The sequence below is a fragment of the Nelumbo lutea genome, chromosome 1 (genome assembly GCF_056320005.1).
Source record: "Nelumbo lutea isolate HS-2025 chromosome 1, American lotus-T2T, whole genome shotgun sequence".
NCBI classification, from domain to species: Eukaryota; Viridiplantae; Streptophyta; class Magnoliopsida; order Proteales; family Nelumbonaceae; genus Nelumbo; species Nelumbo lutea.
Window position 1 is genome coordinate 88,999,822 of NC_142684.1, and position 16,266 is coordinate 89,016,087.

The 16,266-nt window shown below is 38.3% G+C and overlaps 1 protein-coding gene across 1 annotated transcript; it reads left to right on the forward strand.

Moving 5' to 3' along the window:
* The first annotated feature begins 891 nt into the window (after positions 1 to 891).
* LOC148876009 (P-loop containing nucleoside triphosphate hydrolases superfamily protein) lies at positions 892 to 15,717 on the forward strand. Its single transcript, XM_088980064.1, has 6 exons — positions 892 to 2,667; positions 7,044 to 7,184; positions 7,310 to 9,059; positions 9,854 to 10,062; positions 13,337 to 14,304; positions 14,396 to 15,717. Exons 1-6 carry the CDS (start codon positions 1,267 to 1,269, stop codon positions 15,573 to 15,575), a joined length of 5,649 nt encoding a protein of 1,882 aa, XP_088836190.1. The 5' UTR covers positions 892 to 1,266; the 3' UTR covers positions 15,576 to 15,717.
* Positions 15,718 to 16,266: the final 549 nt, after the last annotated feature.

Genomic DNA, 16,266 nt, shown 5'->3' on the forward strand with positions numbered 1-16,266 from the left:
CGGGGTGCGGGTCGGGCCATCGGGCTACCCAACCCATGAACAGGTATACTCGGGCCATCGTCACGACCTAATTTACACCTCTACTCTACATATATATGTATAATATATATTATATTGTACTATGTTTTTTATTAAAACATATAATTTATTACATATAATATACTTTTAATATATAGTATATGTTAAAATATATACGATAATGAATTTCGATTTTGACTAAAATAACCATAAAAAATCGTAATCGGTTTGACTTTTATTTAAAAAATTTAATTTATTCGATTCAGTTTTTAAATGAATAAAACGTTTGCTCATTCCTACCATTAGAGCCTAATTTCATGTCGCCAAGTTTAGGATCAATCCATCTTGTATTACAAATACATCTTGACATTAAAATTATTTCAAGCCCAAAACACTAATAACTATATATAGGGAAAAATTAGAAAAATAACTAACAAGTAACAACTATAAATATCTATATGCGTTTTATGTAATTTTATTATTTTATCCAATTAAACTCAAATTCAAAGCCATCTAAAAACCTGAAACCAACCAATCTAATAAGAATTTTAAATCACCGTACCAAAATCTTTTGTTTCGGGTGGGCCATACCATACACATCATGTGAAGCCAGCATCTTTTTTCGAGCTGTTGGCACGCACAATACAGTGATACTCATAGATATTCCTTCATTTTCTCTTTTTATTTATTTATTTTTGTAATAACAGAGAGAGAGAGATTTTTGGCGGTAACATTTTGGTGGGAAATCTCAGAAAAAAAATCAATAAAATCGAAATTTATTATTTTGTTATTTATTGTATATTATACAATTTACCTTATTAGTTATTACACAACTATATGCTTTTGCTCTTCTCCTCCTCATAAATCATAAATATAGAGTGTTTTGTTTTGAACTCTACTCGCTACTCGCTACGCCCCCCTTCCGCCCTAAAGTCGTATAAGCTATTAGAATTTAGAAGTCAGTCTGTCGCGGCGAGACGCAGAGCTATACGCTCAATCAAAGCAAGGGTTCATTATTGATCCGTTTCTAGGGTTTTTCGTCTCTTCAGCTCTTTCTCTGCCTCTTTCCTCTTATTCCATCGATCGAAAAGTTAGAACGACAGCGAGGTCAGTCAATCCTTTCATTCTTTGTTCTATGATTTTTATCCAACAATCAATCCTCGAACCTTCACCAGGACAAAGAACCTCGATTGGAACCCGTGATCTTTCTTTCATTTTTTCCTCCCATTTCTTTCTCTGTTTCTTGTCATGCGATTGCCGCAGTCATCGACCGGTTCTCCAGCGGAGGGTCGTGCGCAAACAAGTCGTTCTTTATTGCCCCAGTCTCGGCATTTTAGGTCCGGGCGGGAGCACTCGCGAGCTCGGAAGAAACATAAGAGACTGGACGCTATATGCGAAAAGGAGTACAATCGCCACCGTGTCATTGAAGCCGAGACGAATGAGGTGAATGCTGAAGGAGCCCCGGGGAATGTTGATGCGGAGCTTCGTAGGAGTTCTCGCGTTAGGAGAGCGCCGGTGTTACTTGATGTGTCTCCACCGCCTGTGAAGAAACGACGCAAAATTCATAAAGGTGGAGGCAGTCAGACCAAGAAGAATGAGACGTCTGGTAATAGGAAACAGGGGAAGGATTGTTCGAAGCAGCCTTCGCCCGTTCCTAATTCTGAAGATTTGGAGCAACCAGATAGCTGGAAATCAAGGCTTAGATCTAGGGCAAAAAATGTTTATTTTTCTCCGAAGGAAAAGGATGCTTCTCCCCTTAGTAAGAGGAGGCTTTTTGATGAACCGGAAGAGTCTAAAGTTGAAGAAAAGGTTGGAGGTGGAGAATCAAATAATAATAAAGAAGAATTACAAGGTGCCAAGTCCCCCGTCGCTAAGTCGAAGAAGCCTGGCAAGGCCAAGGGGTCGATGTGTCCCGTAAATGAGGATCAAGCAACTGTCTCCTGTAAGAGCAAGGAAAATTCCAATGAGGAGAACGTGGAGAAGAGGTTGCCAGACATGAATCAGGAAGGTGCCTCGCGAGTTGAAATCGTGACGGAGGCTGGAGATGAGACAATTGTAGATGATAGTTCCACTCAGGTAACCAAGAAAGACGGAGACGAGGTTATTACTTCTATGCAGTTAGACAAGGAGGGTGACGACAGAAAGGATTTAGAGACAGTGGAGCAATGCGTGGAACAGCTGGAACAGCCAGGGTGTGAAAAGGAAGGAGGAAACTCGAAAGATGCAATGTCTGCGGATGCAGCTCCCACAGACCCACCAGAGAGCGTGGATTGTCATCCCTCCAAGGATGCCTGCCCGAGCAAGTCTGATAACAAACCTTCAGAAGATGTGAATGTTGAACGGGTGGCCAAGTCAGGCCTCTATTCAACTGAGACATTTGACAAGCCACGCTTTACTGAAGGACGAAGGTGTGGCTTGTGTGGTGGTGGAATTGATGGGAAACCCCCAAAGAAGTTGGTCCCAGGTTCCAATGAGAGTGATAATGAGGCATATGGTGGGGCATCTGCTTCAGAGGAGCCTAACTATGACATATGGGATGGATTTGGTGATGAACCTGGCTGGCTTGGGCGACTCCTGGGCCCTATACATGATCGATATGGTATCGCTGGTGTTTGGGTTCATCAACACTGTGCAGTATGGAGTCCAGAGGTGTGGTTCATAGACTTAGCTGCTTTTGTTATTGAGCTTCATAGTTGTGGTTTACTTGAAGGAAGCTGTGGATATATGAACTTTGTACATATTCCATAATAAATGTGCTGGTTGTTAGAGGTATCACTTCCTTGCTGATTATATGAGAAAATTTTGGCGGTTAGTTACTTCCTTTTGTACATGGAGTTTCCTTTTCAGTTATACTTTAAGACAGTTTTACCTTGCCCAAAAGAAAATAAATAAATAAATGAATAAATAAAAATCTAATGCTATTTCTCAGTGTTTATAATAACATGCATTGGTGTTATTGCTTATCGTCAGTCGGCAGTATTTACTTCATATCATGTTTATTTTTGATTTTATGAATAATTGTTACTTTATTGCTTATAAAAAATGAAAATAATTACAAGATTATGACATGTGCCCCACAAAATTAGGCTGGCTTCTGCCAGCTAACATTTAATGCATCAATACATTTCAAACTCCCTTAACTGACTTCAAAACAGTTGGACTCTACTGACACCCTGTTTGGCCACAGCATCAACAATACAATTTGCTGATCTATGCACCCACCAAAAACTGATTGCTTGTTTCCTCTCTAAACCCCTTACTATATTCCTATATTTTGTTGGTAGGTAAATGGGCTACAGAACTGCGGGGGGGGGGGGACCCCAGCCCCAGTGAAGGCGGGGTTTAATCCCAATTCCACGCTATGACTAGCCAGGGACCTTACCAGCAAGCTGGCTGGCACTTTCCTTATTCCTGGTAGGATTGCTATTAGTTCCACCATTGGTGGAGTTCCTGTAGCCTATTTGTCTGGGCTATAAGTGTAGAGTGGCCTCATCACAGTTTCTGAAAACATCTCCTATGCCTGACAGTCTAGGGTTACCCAAGTTGCATCCATCAAGGTTTAATCTGACCTAGTTTCCAATTGGTGGCTGCCATTGTGAGGAAGTTGTGGTTCTAGAGGTAGATGAAGATGTGATCCACTGCCAACCTCTAGAGATCTCATCAATAGAGAATGGGTTGAAAGTATGCATAGTTTTTACAAAACGTATCACTTTCACTGAGATGCTTTCGCTGACTGCTTCTTTAGATCATGCCTTAGTATAAAAGGTTGTATTATTCCTTTCTTCCCGAATTGTCCAAAGAACCAAAGCTCTAGTACTTGTCCACAGAATCCTCCTCTTCTACCTTGTAGGAGAAAAATGAAGCTCTTAAGAGACTCTCCATGTCACTTAGAGGATTCCACTTGCACTTAAAAAGAGCAAAGAACCATTCTCAAGTGCCAGTAACCAGAATTTAGAATATTAGCAGGTTTGTTAAAAAGAGAACATATGTGTGGGGGAACTGCCAGTTAGGTCTTTTTTTATTCACTTTTTTGTTGTTTCATTTTTTATTCTCATTTGTAAAATGATATGAAACTTTTATTAAGCCCCAATTTTATGCAAAAGGGCCTACATTTGACCGCAAGTTCATTGTTGAAATTGACACTATTCACTATCCAAATAAATTCATTCTTCATAGCATTTTGCACACTTTTTTTTTTTAGATAATTAACATATTTCATTAAAAATATCCTTCCCATCTGAAATCTGAATGGTTGGGAAAAGCAATACCAGGGGATGGAACTACCCCCAACTAATTGAGAACAGCTGTTATAATTTTTTTTTGGATCAGTAACAGCTGTTATAAATTTGACCCTCGCCTTGGTAAGCCCTAAACAAGACATTTCCTGTTTACCCCTGTTTTGGCTAAAGCATCAGCAATCATTTGCAGATCTCAGTACCCATCCAAATGAACAGTTCAGGTTGTTTCCTATATGCTACATGTGATCTAAATTGCCATGGCATCTCCTCAGCATGTCTTAGCTAGCTTAAAAGTACTTGGCAATTTCATTTATTGATCATTTCCTTCTATCCCTTTGTGGCTGTGAGCTTCAGTTGTTGAAGGTAGTGCAAGTTTTTCTTCCTTTAAGGAGTTGCCAAAGCCAATTTAGACCTGAATAGCTGATGAGTATATTGTCATCATGATCTCTGACCCTGCTTCTCCCAGGTTGCACAGATTATTGCTGTAAAAATATAAATTTATTTTCATTCCTTTAGGAGCTTCCCACTCCTCTTGTCTGCTATGGTTTCTTTGTTGGAAGTCTGCACCTAAAATCATTCAATTTCTTGAGTGGTCTAACTTTTTCAAGACATTCAATATGTGATGACTGATTAATGAGTAATATTATTAAGAAAGAGAAAATTAAAGTACAAAATTCACTAATAGATCTACATGGAAAATTCTTTCTATGGATTCTGATTTCTTTCTCCAAATGATTAACAAAAATACAGAATATACTTCATCTTTGACATAACATTTGTGTCCAATAACACAATATCTCGCTACCCCACCACCCAAAAAGGAAAAAAAAGACATGCAAAATCTCTTTATCAACCCTCAGGTTCCTAATGTAGAAAATCATCTAGTAGTTATCAAAGAAAAAATGTAGAAAATCATCTATAGTCTTCTAGTTGAGTTTCCTCTTAGGTTGCTTTTGCTACCATTGCTGTTTCCACCCAAAATGTTTTGGGTTGATCAATTCAAATTGGTTTGAGATATGTCTTGTCACATTACATATTAGATTTACTAGCTGGAATGGTTGGACTTTACCCCTCTGGAGCAATAAACATCAACTTGCTGTTTCTATAATCAGCTTGCCATATACATGCCTTTTTAAGGTATGCCTGTTTCAACCATAAACCAGCTCAAATAACAGTTGTATGCCAATTTGTGTTGATCAACCCAAAAGTCCAAAATGTTTCAGGTAGAAATATCAATGTCACCAAACACAACCTTAATTGTCTTCATATTAACCATTCTTTTTAGAGAAAATTCCTGATCAGTACCCTGTACTTTGGCTCGAGTGACAATTTGTTCCCCGAACTTTAAAATGTGGCAAACCAGTACCCGAACTTTCAAAATGTGACAATCCATTACCTGCTGTTAACTAGTCCGTTAATCAGCCATTAAGTGACATTTGAAAGGTCAAAAATGCCCTTTGAATGCCATCTGATTCTCTTTATCAACCATCCAAACATTGACAATAAAATGAACAGTCCCAAATTCTAGCTTCTTCTAAACAGTCACCAACTTTTTTGAATAGAAGAGGCTAGGATTTGGGACTGTTCAATTTTTTGTCAATGTTTGGATGGTTGATAAAGAGAATTAGATGGCATTTGAAGGGTATTTTTGACTTTTCAAATGTCACTTAATGGTTGATTAACGTACTGGTTAACGGAAAGTACTGGATTGTCACATTTTGAAAGTTTGGGTACTGGATTGTCACATTTTTGAAAGTTTGGGTACTGGATTGTTGCATTTTAAAGTTTGGGGACCAAATTGTCACTTGAACCAAAGTACAGGGTACTGATCGGGAATTTTACCTTCTTTTTACAGAGATCATCATTAGTTGGGGTAAAGTTATGTGAGAAATATGGTTAACGAATAGTACTTTATATATGTTAAGTTAGTTTTGGAAGAAACTGACATGAACCAAACGACATGCTTGCTGAATGGCTTTTACATGATTAGATGTGCATCTGTTTCTAGAATCTATGTAGGGCTGCAACTTGGGTGCGCCCAACCTGACCTAAGCTTGGTTTGGGCTTGGTTCGAGGCCTCAGGTAGCCCAAGCCTGGGCTCAACCCAACCCAAGCACACCCAAACAAATACATACGTACATACATACATCCTTTTTATTTATATAAAATATATATATTTTTTTCTGATTATACATACATGTATATATAATATATGCATAAAATTCATGTATGTACATTTGTAAATGAAATTGAAAACTTTACACATTTTCAATCAATCCTACTCCTAAATTGGGCCATATAGCCCAGTAAAAGATGGCTATTCAAAGTTATATTGATAAATTCTTTCAAACTCCATCAACCTACCTAAGTCGAACTAAGCCAGGTCCTGCTTGACCCAACCCTACCTAAGCCCAAGCCTGTCTCGTGTTGTATTAGGTTAAGCTCAGGTTGGGCCTGGGTTGGTGAACTTGGGTTGGGCCAGGTCCAAGCCCGAGGTTTGCACCTTTAGGGTTGGGCCTGGGTTGATCCTTAACCCAACCCACCCCTACATCTGTGTCATCTCAAAGAACCTTTTGCAAGGAACTAAATTAAATTGGAAGTAAACATTATTCATCAGTTCTTCATGATCAATGACCTCTGCCTTATTGGTTTAGAGTTTTCAGTTAATGATTTAGCTACACATGGTTGTTGCTACTTGTTTCCATATTATTTTATTTATTTGCTGTTCATTCAATTATCTTCTCACAGTTAAGTTCTCTGTTTCTTTCCAATGAATTTGTCTCTTAGGTCTATTTTGCTGGTCTGGGACGCCTGAAAAATGTTAGAGCAGCACTTTTCAGGGGAAGAGTTTTGAAATGTAGTCGCTGTGGGAGACCAGGAGCAACCATTGGGTGCCGTGTTGATCGGTGTCCAAAAACTTATCACTTGGTCAGTTGATTGTATGGCCCTTTGGGCAATTATTTAATTTGAGTATGACCTGGAAAATGTGCATTTTTTCTCTCCTTTGTCATATTTTGACTTAAAAGTTAAACAGTTTATCTTTGCTATTGCAGCCTTGTGCACGAGCTGATGGTTGCATTTTTGATCATCGCAAATTTCTAATAGCCTGCACTGATCACAGGCATCTTTTCCAACCTTATGGAAATCAATATTTGCACCGGCTGAAAAAAATGAAACTTAGGAAGATGAAGTTGGAACTGCGAAAACAGTCACATGATGCTTGGAGGAAGGATTTTGAGGCAGAAGAAAAGTGGTTGGAGAACTGTGGTGAGGATGAAGAGTTCGTGAAACGTGAGGGGAAGAGGCTTCATCGAGATCTCTTGAGAATTGCACCTGTATATATAGGAGGTTCTTCGTCTGAAAGTGAGAAACTATATCAAGGTTGGGAATCTGTAGCTGGGCTTCAGAATGTTATCCAATGCTTGAAGGAAGTTGTCATATTACCTCTTTTATATCCTGAATTCTTTAGTAACCTGGGACTGACTCCTCCTAGAGGTGTTCTTTTACATGGATATCCTGGGACTGGTAAAACTCTTGTGGTGCGGGCATTGATTGGCTCATGTGCTCGTGGTGATAAACAAATAGCTTATTTTGCCCGTAAAGGTGCGGATTGTTTAGGAAAATATGTTGGTGATGCTGAGCGCCAGCTAAGACTCTTATTTCAGGTTGCTGAGAGATCTCAGCCATCTATAATATTCTTTGATGAGATTGATGGTTTAGCTCCGCGTCGCACAAGGCAGCAGGATCAAACACATAGTTCTGTTGTTTCAACTTTACTTGCCCTACTGGATGGTCTCAAATCCCGAGGTTCAGTTATAGTTATAGGTGCAACTAATCGTCCTGATGCTGTTGATCCTGCCTTGAGACGGCCTGGGAGATTTGATAGGGAAATTTACTTTCCTCTGCCATCAATGAAGGATAGGGCTGCTATTCTGTCACTCCATACTCAAAGATGGCCAAAACCAGTATCGGGATCATTGCTTAAGTGGGTTGCAAGACAAACTACAGGATTTGCTGGTGCAGATCTGCAGGCACTTTGTACCCAAGCAGCCATGAATGCTCTGAAACGAAATTGTGCCTTGCAAGATATTCTTTTGGCGGCTGAAAAGAAGATTGATAATGGTAACCGGCTTCCTCTTCCTTCTTTTGTTGTGGATGAAAGAGATTGGTTAAGTGCTCTTGAATGTTCACCTCCTCCATGCTCCCGCAGAGAAGCAGGAATGGCTGTAAACAATGTAGTTTCCTCTCCTCTTTATACCCATCTTATTCCTTGCCTGTTGCAACCACTATCATATCTGCTTGTGTCGCTTTATCTTGATGAACGCATTAGTTTACCTCCTTGCCTTTCTAAAGCTGTGATGTCAATTAAAGGTATTGTTTTTTCTGCTTTGGAAAAGAGGAAGTTACCTGGTTTTTGCTGGCGATCCTGTCTTCATGATTTGATTTGGGAAGAAGATATTGCAAGGGAGATAGAGAGAAATCTTTCTTGTGCTGGCCTTTTAATTGGGGTGTCTAATCTTTCTAATTCTACTGCATTAAATGGGGAGAGTGATGATGATAATGAGACAGTTGAACTCTGTGCCAGTTCTCATCTTGGTTTGCAGAATGCATCATATTCATCAAGAATGGAAATAATAGGATTCCGCATTTTGATTGCTGGAGGTCCTGGATCTGGCCAAAGGCATCTTGCTTCATGTCTTCTCCATGGTTTTGCGGGGGATGTTGAAATTCAGAAGGTTAATCTGGCTACCATGTCACAAGAAGGTCATGGAGATATGGTTCAAGGCTTAACACAGATATTATGTATGTTATTATCCTCTATTTTTGGGTTCTGGTTAGCACACCTCGGTGAATCATGCATGCTTGCTTTTGATCTCCCACTTGGTTCACACTTATTATTATTATTGTGTCTTTTGCTTCATTTTTTTTCATGACTTCAAGCTTGTGAAGTTAGTTTGCTTATATAAAATTAGAATGCTTATTATTGAATAAGTATTCTAATTTTGATATGTTTCAACAATGAATTCATACACTTTTTTGGGTTTTCACACTTTATGTTTCAACCCTGTCTAATGCTTGAATATTCCTCAGAATTTTTAGCTTAACTTCCAACTCGAGTTCTGTTTAGTGGGTTATCTAATATTTTTCCTGTAATCTTGCTCCTTATTGCTTTTAGACCATGTGGTATCAATATATTTTTTATGTCTGAATACCTTAAGCACTAGATATCTTCTATCACTAGATGCTTCTCTGAATTGAGCTAATGGGTTGGGTTAAAACTTTAGACATGTTCCTCTTCTTAATCTTCACTGTGTGCTTTGATGTGGAAGTAAGAGTCTGTTAAATTGTTCAGTTGACCTTGAAACTACCTCTTCAACTGACTATTTTTGGCTTATAAATATAAATTTCTTTAAGGAAGCATAGTAGAGTTCTCCTTTCTTTTTTCCTTGTTTTTATTTCTTTCTTTGAGCTTTAATATGAATGCTAACCTTTAAGCACAGATGAACATTCCATTACTTAATCGATGCATTATGTGGTGTTAAGGGTACACAACTTTACAATTTTAAATGCTTTTGCTCTTGTCAAATTTTGTACAGTGAGATGTGCGAGTATTGGGTCATGTATAATCTACATGCCCCGACTTGATTCATGGGCAATGGAGACAGACCACCAAGTTTCTGAGGAGGAGAATGATTCAGAGAGTGATTCCTGTCAAAGGACATATGAAGCAGCTGCCTCACAAGCATGGAATTCCTTTGTTGAGCAGGTGGATTCCATGTTTTCATCATCGTCCTTGATGATTTTGGTAAGTTTGAAAGTTATATATTATTCCCGATCTTCAAGTTAGAATGTGGTGCTGCTTCATTTGATACTCTAATGAGTTAGCTTTTACAAAGCTTTTGCTTCCTTGGGAACTTAGCACTTGGAACTTGTAATTTCCATATTATTTTTTTGCATTTGCCCAAGTCATATTTTGTTCTCAAGGGAAGTGAGGAGGGTTTTGGGATCCAATGGGGAAGACCATAACACAACTTGATCTGATAAGGGGGAACTTGGAGTTCCTATTTTCTTTTCTAACCATCATGCTGTCTGCAGCATATTTGTTCTCAAAGACGTGGGAGTTTATTTCATACCAGGTTGGCCATGTTATCATGCTTGGCTGCATGGATCAATTAACTTCTCTTTCCTGAAGCCCCTTTTAAGTGCCAACTCCACCATAACTGCTCCAAGGATTCAGGGAAACACCACTGAAGCCTGAAAATTCCAAGAAAATGAGCCAAAAGAGTCATGGTAGTAGTGCAGCGTATGAGCAGGTGGCTTGGAGACTGAATAATGTGGGCAAATCAAACAATCTTACTAGGAAAACCTGTCCTGTTTGGGAAGAAAGGAATACTCGAATTATTCAAGGGATTGAAAGGTCCTAGGAGCAAGTAATTGATGGCATAACTATTAGGTTCATACATTGGTTGAGTTATTCAAAGACTACTTAGTTGAGGACATTCTTGGAGGTTGGTCTGTAGTGGCAAATTCTTCAATTATAAAGAATGTGATTCAGGAGCAATGGGTCCCCTTTTGCAGAACAAAGGGTGAATTTGCATTTTGATGGAAGCTCCTTCGGGGAGAATTTAGAGATGCCGAGGGTAGAACTATATTCTGGACGAATAGGTGTGGGTGAAACCACTAAAAGCTGAGGTTTTGGTCTTATTCCAAGGTTTGGGGTTGTCTAAGCAGTGGGGACTGCACACTTTTGAGGTGAACCATTGAAGAAGACTCTAAGTTAATTTTATTGCTGATTAATAAAATTATTTCAATTATCAAAAAAAAAAAAAGATGGTTGCAGACAAAAACCTGGGAGATTTGGACATATTGACAGCAAATGAGGGAAATTTTCTGCTGGGGCAACTTTCAAATGGTCTAGGAGGTCAGCCAATGGCTTAGCTGATACCTTGGCAAAACAAGGAACCCTTAGGGATAATCTTTTTTGGGCTGTGTTGTAATCCTTGAGATAAATTAAGGGGTCAACACTCGTTGTGGGTGGTTGACAATTGTACTTAATCTAATGTTTTAATGAAAGCTACCGTTTCCAATAAAAAAACTGTCCTGTTTAGGTTATTTATTGCAAGACATTTTTAAAGGTTAGAGGGAAGAACTAGATTCCATAGTCCATACATCATTGCTTGGGAATCTCTCAGAGTTATTAGGTTCAATTTTTCTGAAGAAGGATGAATGATTAGATTGTAAATATTCCAGATGAGTCCAACTGGGGGGGGTTATGTGTTAAACCACAATTTTTTGAAGCAGAAGATAGATTTTAAGTAATGGCAGATCTATTTGCTCTATCAATAACCACCACTTCCAATGCCTGATAATAAAACACCTCTCCAAGTTCCACCTTCTATGGCTCCTCGTACCCTATTTGGGAACAGGTGCTGCTGTGCTGACCTTGAGGTTTAGTTAGAAGTTCAGACAAAGACTCCAACTCTAAGTCATTTATATACTTCGTATATGCAGGTTTCAAACTAATGTACTCATTGGACTTTCAAGGTTTGTTGTAGTGTGCTTGTTGGATAGATGAAAGGTGATGAAGTTGGAAGATGTGGCATCATATTAGAAAAGCTATAGCCTTTGTATCTAGGGTGAATGCCTTATTTACATGGGTCAGGCGATCAGCAAATACATCTTTTATTTGGGACTCACTATGCATGTGATAAGTCTTGAAGCATTTAGGCTGGGGTGCTAGGTTTTTTATTTGATTTAGGAGACTATAAAGGCCATTACCCAATGTTAATCCCAGCTATCTGGGGTCTTGGGAAGGACAGACTGGATGATCCTAACATTTAGCAATTTTTTTTTTCACAAAGTGACCCGCTCTCAGACTTGAACCCATGTTATCATGCTTGTCAGCTTGAGATTTTACCATTATAACAAGTAATTTATTTGTCATTAAACAACAAATTTTATCTAAACGAATGGAATTCACACCAATTTAACGTCTTGGAAGCCTTTGTTCTGGGCTTTTTTTGATTTGAGTTTAGAAACTATATTAGTTTGAATTATTATCGAAGGTTATGTGCTTGCTTTCTAATTTGAATTAGGAAACATGATATTAGAGTTAAGTGGGGATGAAGGACCAATGCCAGTATGTCACTATACATTTATACACTTACTTTTACTTTCAAGAGAGGTAGCACCTCGTGCCTCTCTTTGGGATGCTGTAAATTTGCTTACGTTTTGGTAATGAAGTAGCTTTTCAATTATCAAAAAAAAAAAAGCACCTTCCTCTGAGTGAGACTGTGGGAGGCTAGCCATATGTTTGAAGAAGTCCTCCATGATTAGCAAGATCAGAGTGGGTTGAGATGGATGAGTAGGAAAGCTGGAACCGATAGAATCGGAAATGAACATATTTGTAGGAATCTAGAAGTAGCCTCTTGGAAACAACTTCTCTGTATTTACAGGGGTACGGCTGCGTACATCTGTCCCTCTCCAGACCCTGCATTGGTGGGAGCCTCGTGCACTGGGCTGCCCTTTTTATGTGGTGTTGAAAAGGGTGGAATGGTTGAAAAGGATCCATGTAGCTGACTGCCAACCCCATATAGTTGGGGCAAGATTTTGTTGAGTTGAATTAAGGGTAGATAGAGCAGAGTTATAATGAGGGTCTTCTATTTCACAGGGATTGACACTTCATGTATTTCAGGGATTGATAGTTTTGTGATTTTCTTATTTGAAGACTGGGTATGGTTCTATTGGGTGGAGCATGCTTAGTACTTCATTCTATAGTCAATCTTCTTTTATTGATTATAAAGTGCTTTGTTAAATTGTTACTGATCCAAAAAAATATGGAATAATTGCAACTTTTTATAAGAGGTATTGTTTGATCATCCTTCTCAGTTCCAATGACATTGCTTTTCAAGATTTTTCTATTGGTGCTGCTGTGGCCATTGTTTTTTTTCTTTTTTGCTTTTATGGAAGCTGTTACAATATTATGTTTGAGTTGGTTTCAGTTGTTATTACATTATTTCTTTGTGAATTATGTTCTTCCTTGGAAACTTTAAACTGACTTCTTGTTATGGTGTGTGCAGGCTACTTCTGAGGTGTCAATTCAAGATCTCCCTCCTAGAATAGGGCAATTTTTCACCAGTGATATATTGAACTGTAATGATCAAGTTCTCTCAGAACACACAATACCACGATTTGTGGTGGAGGTTGATGGGAATTTCAATCGAGATACTGTAATCAATTCATCAGTAGCAGAATTATCATGTGGTTTAGTTCAACAATATGTTCAGTTGGTTCATCACAGAGTACATCTTTGCAGTATGTCTAAGCAACATGCAATTTTTGACACAAATAAAGAGAACATAAGTTTGAACACAGATAATGGAGCATCTAATGACCGAATTAAGATTCAAGTCACTTCTGTAAAGGCTTCTAATGGCAATGCTTCTTCTAGTGGCCATCAAATCCTTCAATATAGAAGTGGGGATAAGCAACAGCCTCTGCTGAAATCTAATGGCCATCCAGAAGATGAGATGCAGTTTGGTCCTCAAGATTCTGTTCCCAGGATTCCACTGAACAGTAGGACTCTGAAGGGGAAATCTAGTTTTCTCGTAGCAATATCAACATTTGGGTATCAGATTCTGCGATATCCTCATTTTGCTGAACTCTGTTGGGTCACATCAAAATTGAAAGAAGGTCCCTGTGCAGACATAAATGGACCTTGGAAGGGCTGGCCATTTAATTCTTGTATCATTCGTCCCAATAACTTGTTAGAAAATGTATCTGTTGGAGGTAACTCCAGCAGTCTTAAAAACAAAGAAAATTTTGGTTTAGTTAGGGGTCTAATAGCAATTGGCTTGTTGGCATACAAGGGTGTCTACTCATCAGTTAGAGAAGTTTCTTTTGAAGTTCGAAAGGTTCTGGAGCTTTTAGTTGGTCAGGTTAATTCCAAAATTCAGGGTGGGAAAGATAGGTATCGGTTTATTCGTCTTCTATCACAAGTGGCTTACTTAGATGATATGGTCAACAGCTGGGCATACATGTCACAGAGGTATTATTTACTGTTACCGTTACTTTTGCAATCCTTTTCACCTTCTTATTTCAAAGCTAAGGTAGTCTAACACTCTTTGTTTCCTTTGCAGTTTAGAAGACAGTCAAATTTCAGTTTCAAATTCTAGGCCAGCAACAATGGACCTCTCAAATGATCAAGATACATCGGTTGATTGCCTGAATGGGGATGACGCATGCAAGCAAAATCTTTCTAGCAAAAGTTGCATTGAAGTAGAAGTGAAGGAAGATAATCCCTGGAAACTTGTGGCTGACAAGATTGAGTGTGCTGGTTTCAAAGAGATCAATAAGGGGATTGTTAATCCTGGTTTGGTTAATAGTGAAGTTATTCCAATCTCTGGAGAAGCATCTCCTCAAAAGATGGTCTTATCTGTTCATTCTTCTGCTGGAATACCTAAAGAATCTAATCCATTGGTCAGTGTAAGCATGGTGCATGAACAGTCTAAGCTTGATCATACTGAACATTGTAGCTCAGGAGATCTTGTGGACAATGCAAGGTTATGTGGAGATCCCTTGAAAAAGTCCAATGGCTTGGTGGCAGAACCTGTTCTTCCTTCTGAGGAAGGTGTCTGGATGGATGATGCCAGCAAGCAGTGTAATGGTTCTTTGATGCCAGAGTTTGGTCATTCATCCGAGGACAGTGAATGTAAACCTGATGAACCTACTTTGGATATCAACTCCACTTTAGACAAAGCCCACAATCTTTCAACTGCTTCTGGAATTTCATGTTTGTACGAATGTTGCCCTGAATGCATCCATTCTATCCATTCTTGGGTTCAAAATGTTCTTATCCATGAGCAGGAGTCATATGGAAGCTGCTGGACTGTAGAGGATGTTCACAATGTCGTTGTGTCTTTGTCTGCGAATCTCTTTTCAAAGGTTAGAAAATTTTATTTTGATGAAAGTGTCAGCACTTCAGAGAAGTTTGAGAAGACACTGAGACATGATTGCTATGAGCACCAGGCTGTGGATGCTATCAAGCTTAAGAAATCATTTTGTCAGTGCATAAGTTCAGGAAATAGGGTAATCATGCCAATGGAGTGTATTTGTCACTCAAGAAGCAGGGATGTTACTGCAATAACAAATGCCTGTACAAATTCTCAGTTTGGGCTAAATTTAAAATTCTTCTTCAGAGATAGTGTACTTGTCCCTGTGGATCCTGACAAGGATGTTTTATTTCATTGTAAATTTCAGAATTTGTGCCTTTGTTCTCTTATAGAGTCAATATCAATGAGCAAGAGCCCTTTGGGTTGATGAAATACTGTCATTTTCAATTAGGTTATTCATGGTATTGTTTGGTGCTATGACAAATCAAGTATTTGACTTCCATTGGGAGATGTATAGAAAATTTTTTGCTGTCTTCTATTTAATTAAATGCAGTTCATCCTTTTTTTAATACCAACAGTCTAATTCTTTGTTTTCTTCCCTTCTTTGATATCATCTAGCAAGTTTTGATTCTTTCTGGGTTGGAGCTATCTCTAAGTTTGTAAGTGTTGTTTTGGATTTTTTTCTTTATTTTATTGAACCAGAATCTGTTCTTTCATATGCTGTATTAATTTTTCAGTCAATGTAGATAATTGGTTGTTACTACTTACCTTTCCCTCTTACAATCCATATGCAAGAAAATAAGATACATATATAGATGCATGCTCATATATTTTACAGTTATATTGAATGTGATTTATAAATTCAATGCCAAATAGAGATGAATATAGGGACAAGAACAAGAAATTGTTTGATTTTGCTTTTATAAAAGGACAAGGGCACAAATAGGATATGATTACCATTCATTTTCTTAATTATGGCCTATTAACTTCGTCATTCTTTAGGATACTCTCCCTCATTTAACAACTTATTACTAAGTTCCATTATCTGATTTTGTTTGGTTTCTTTGATCAATTTTTTATTATTATATGGCAAGAGAATCCTTACCATTTTGATGGAT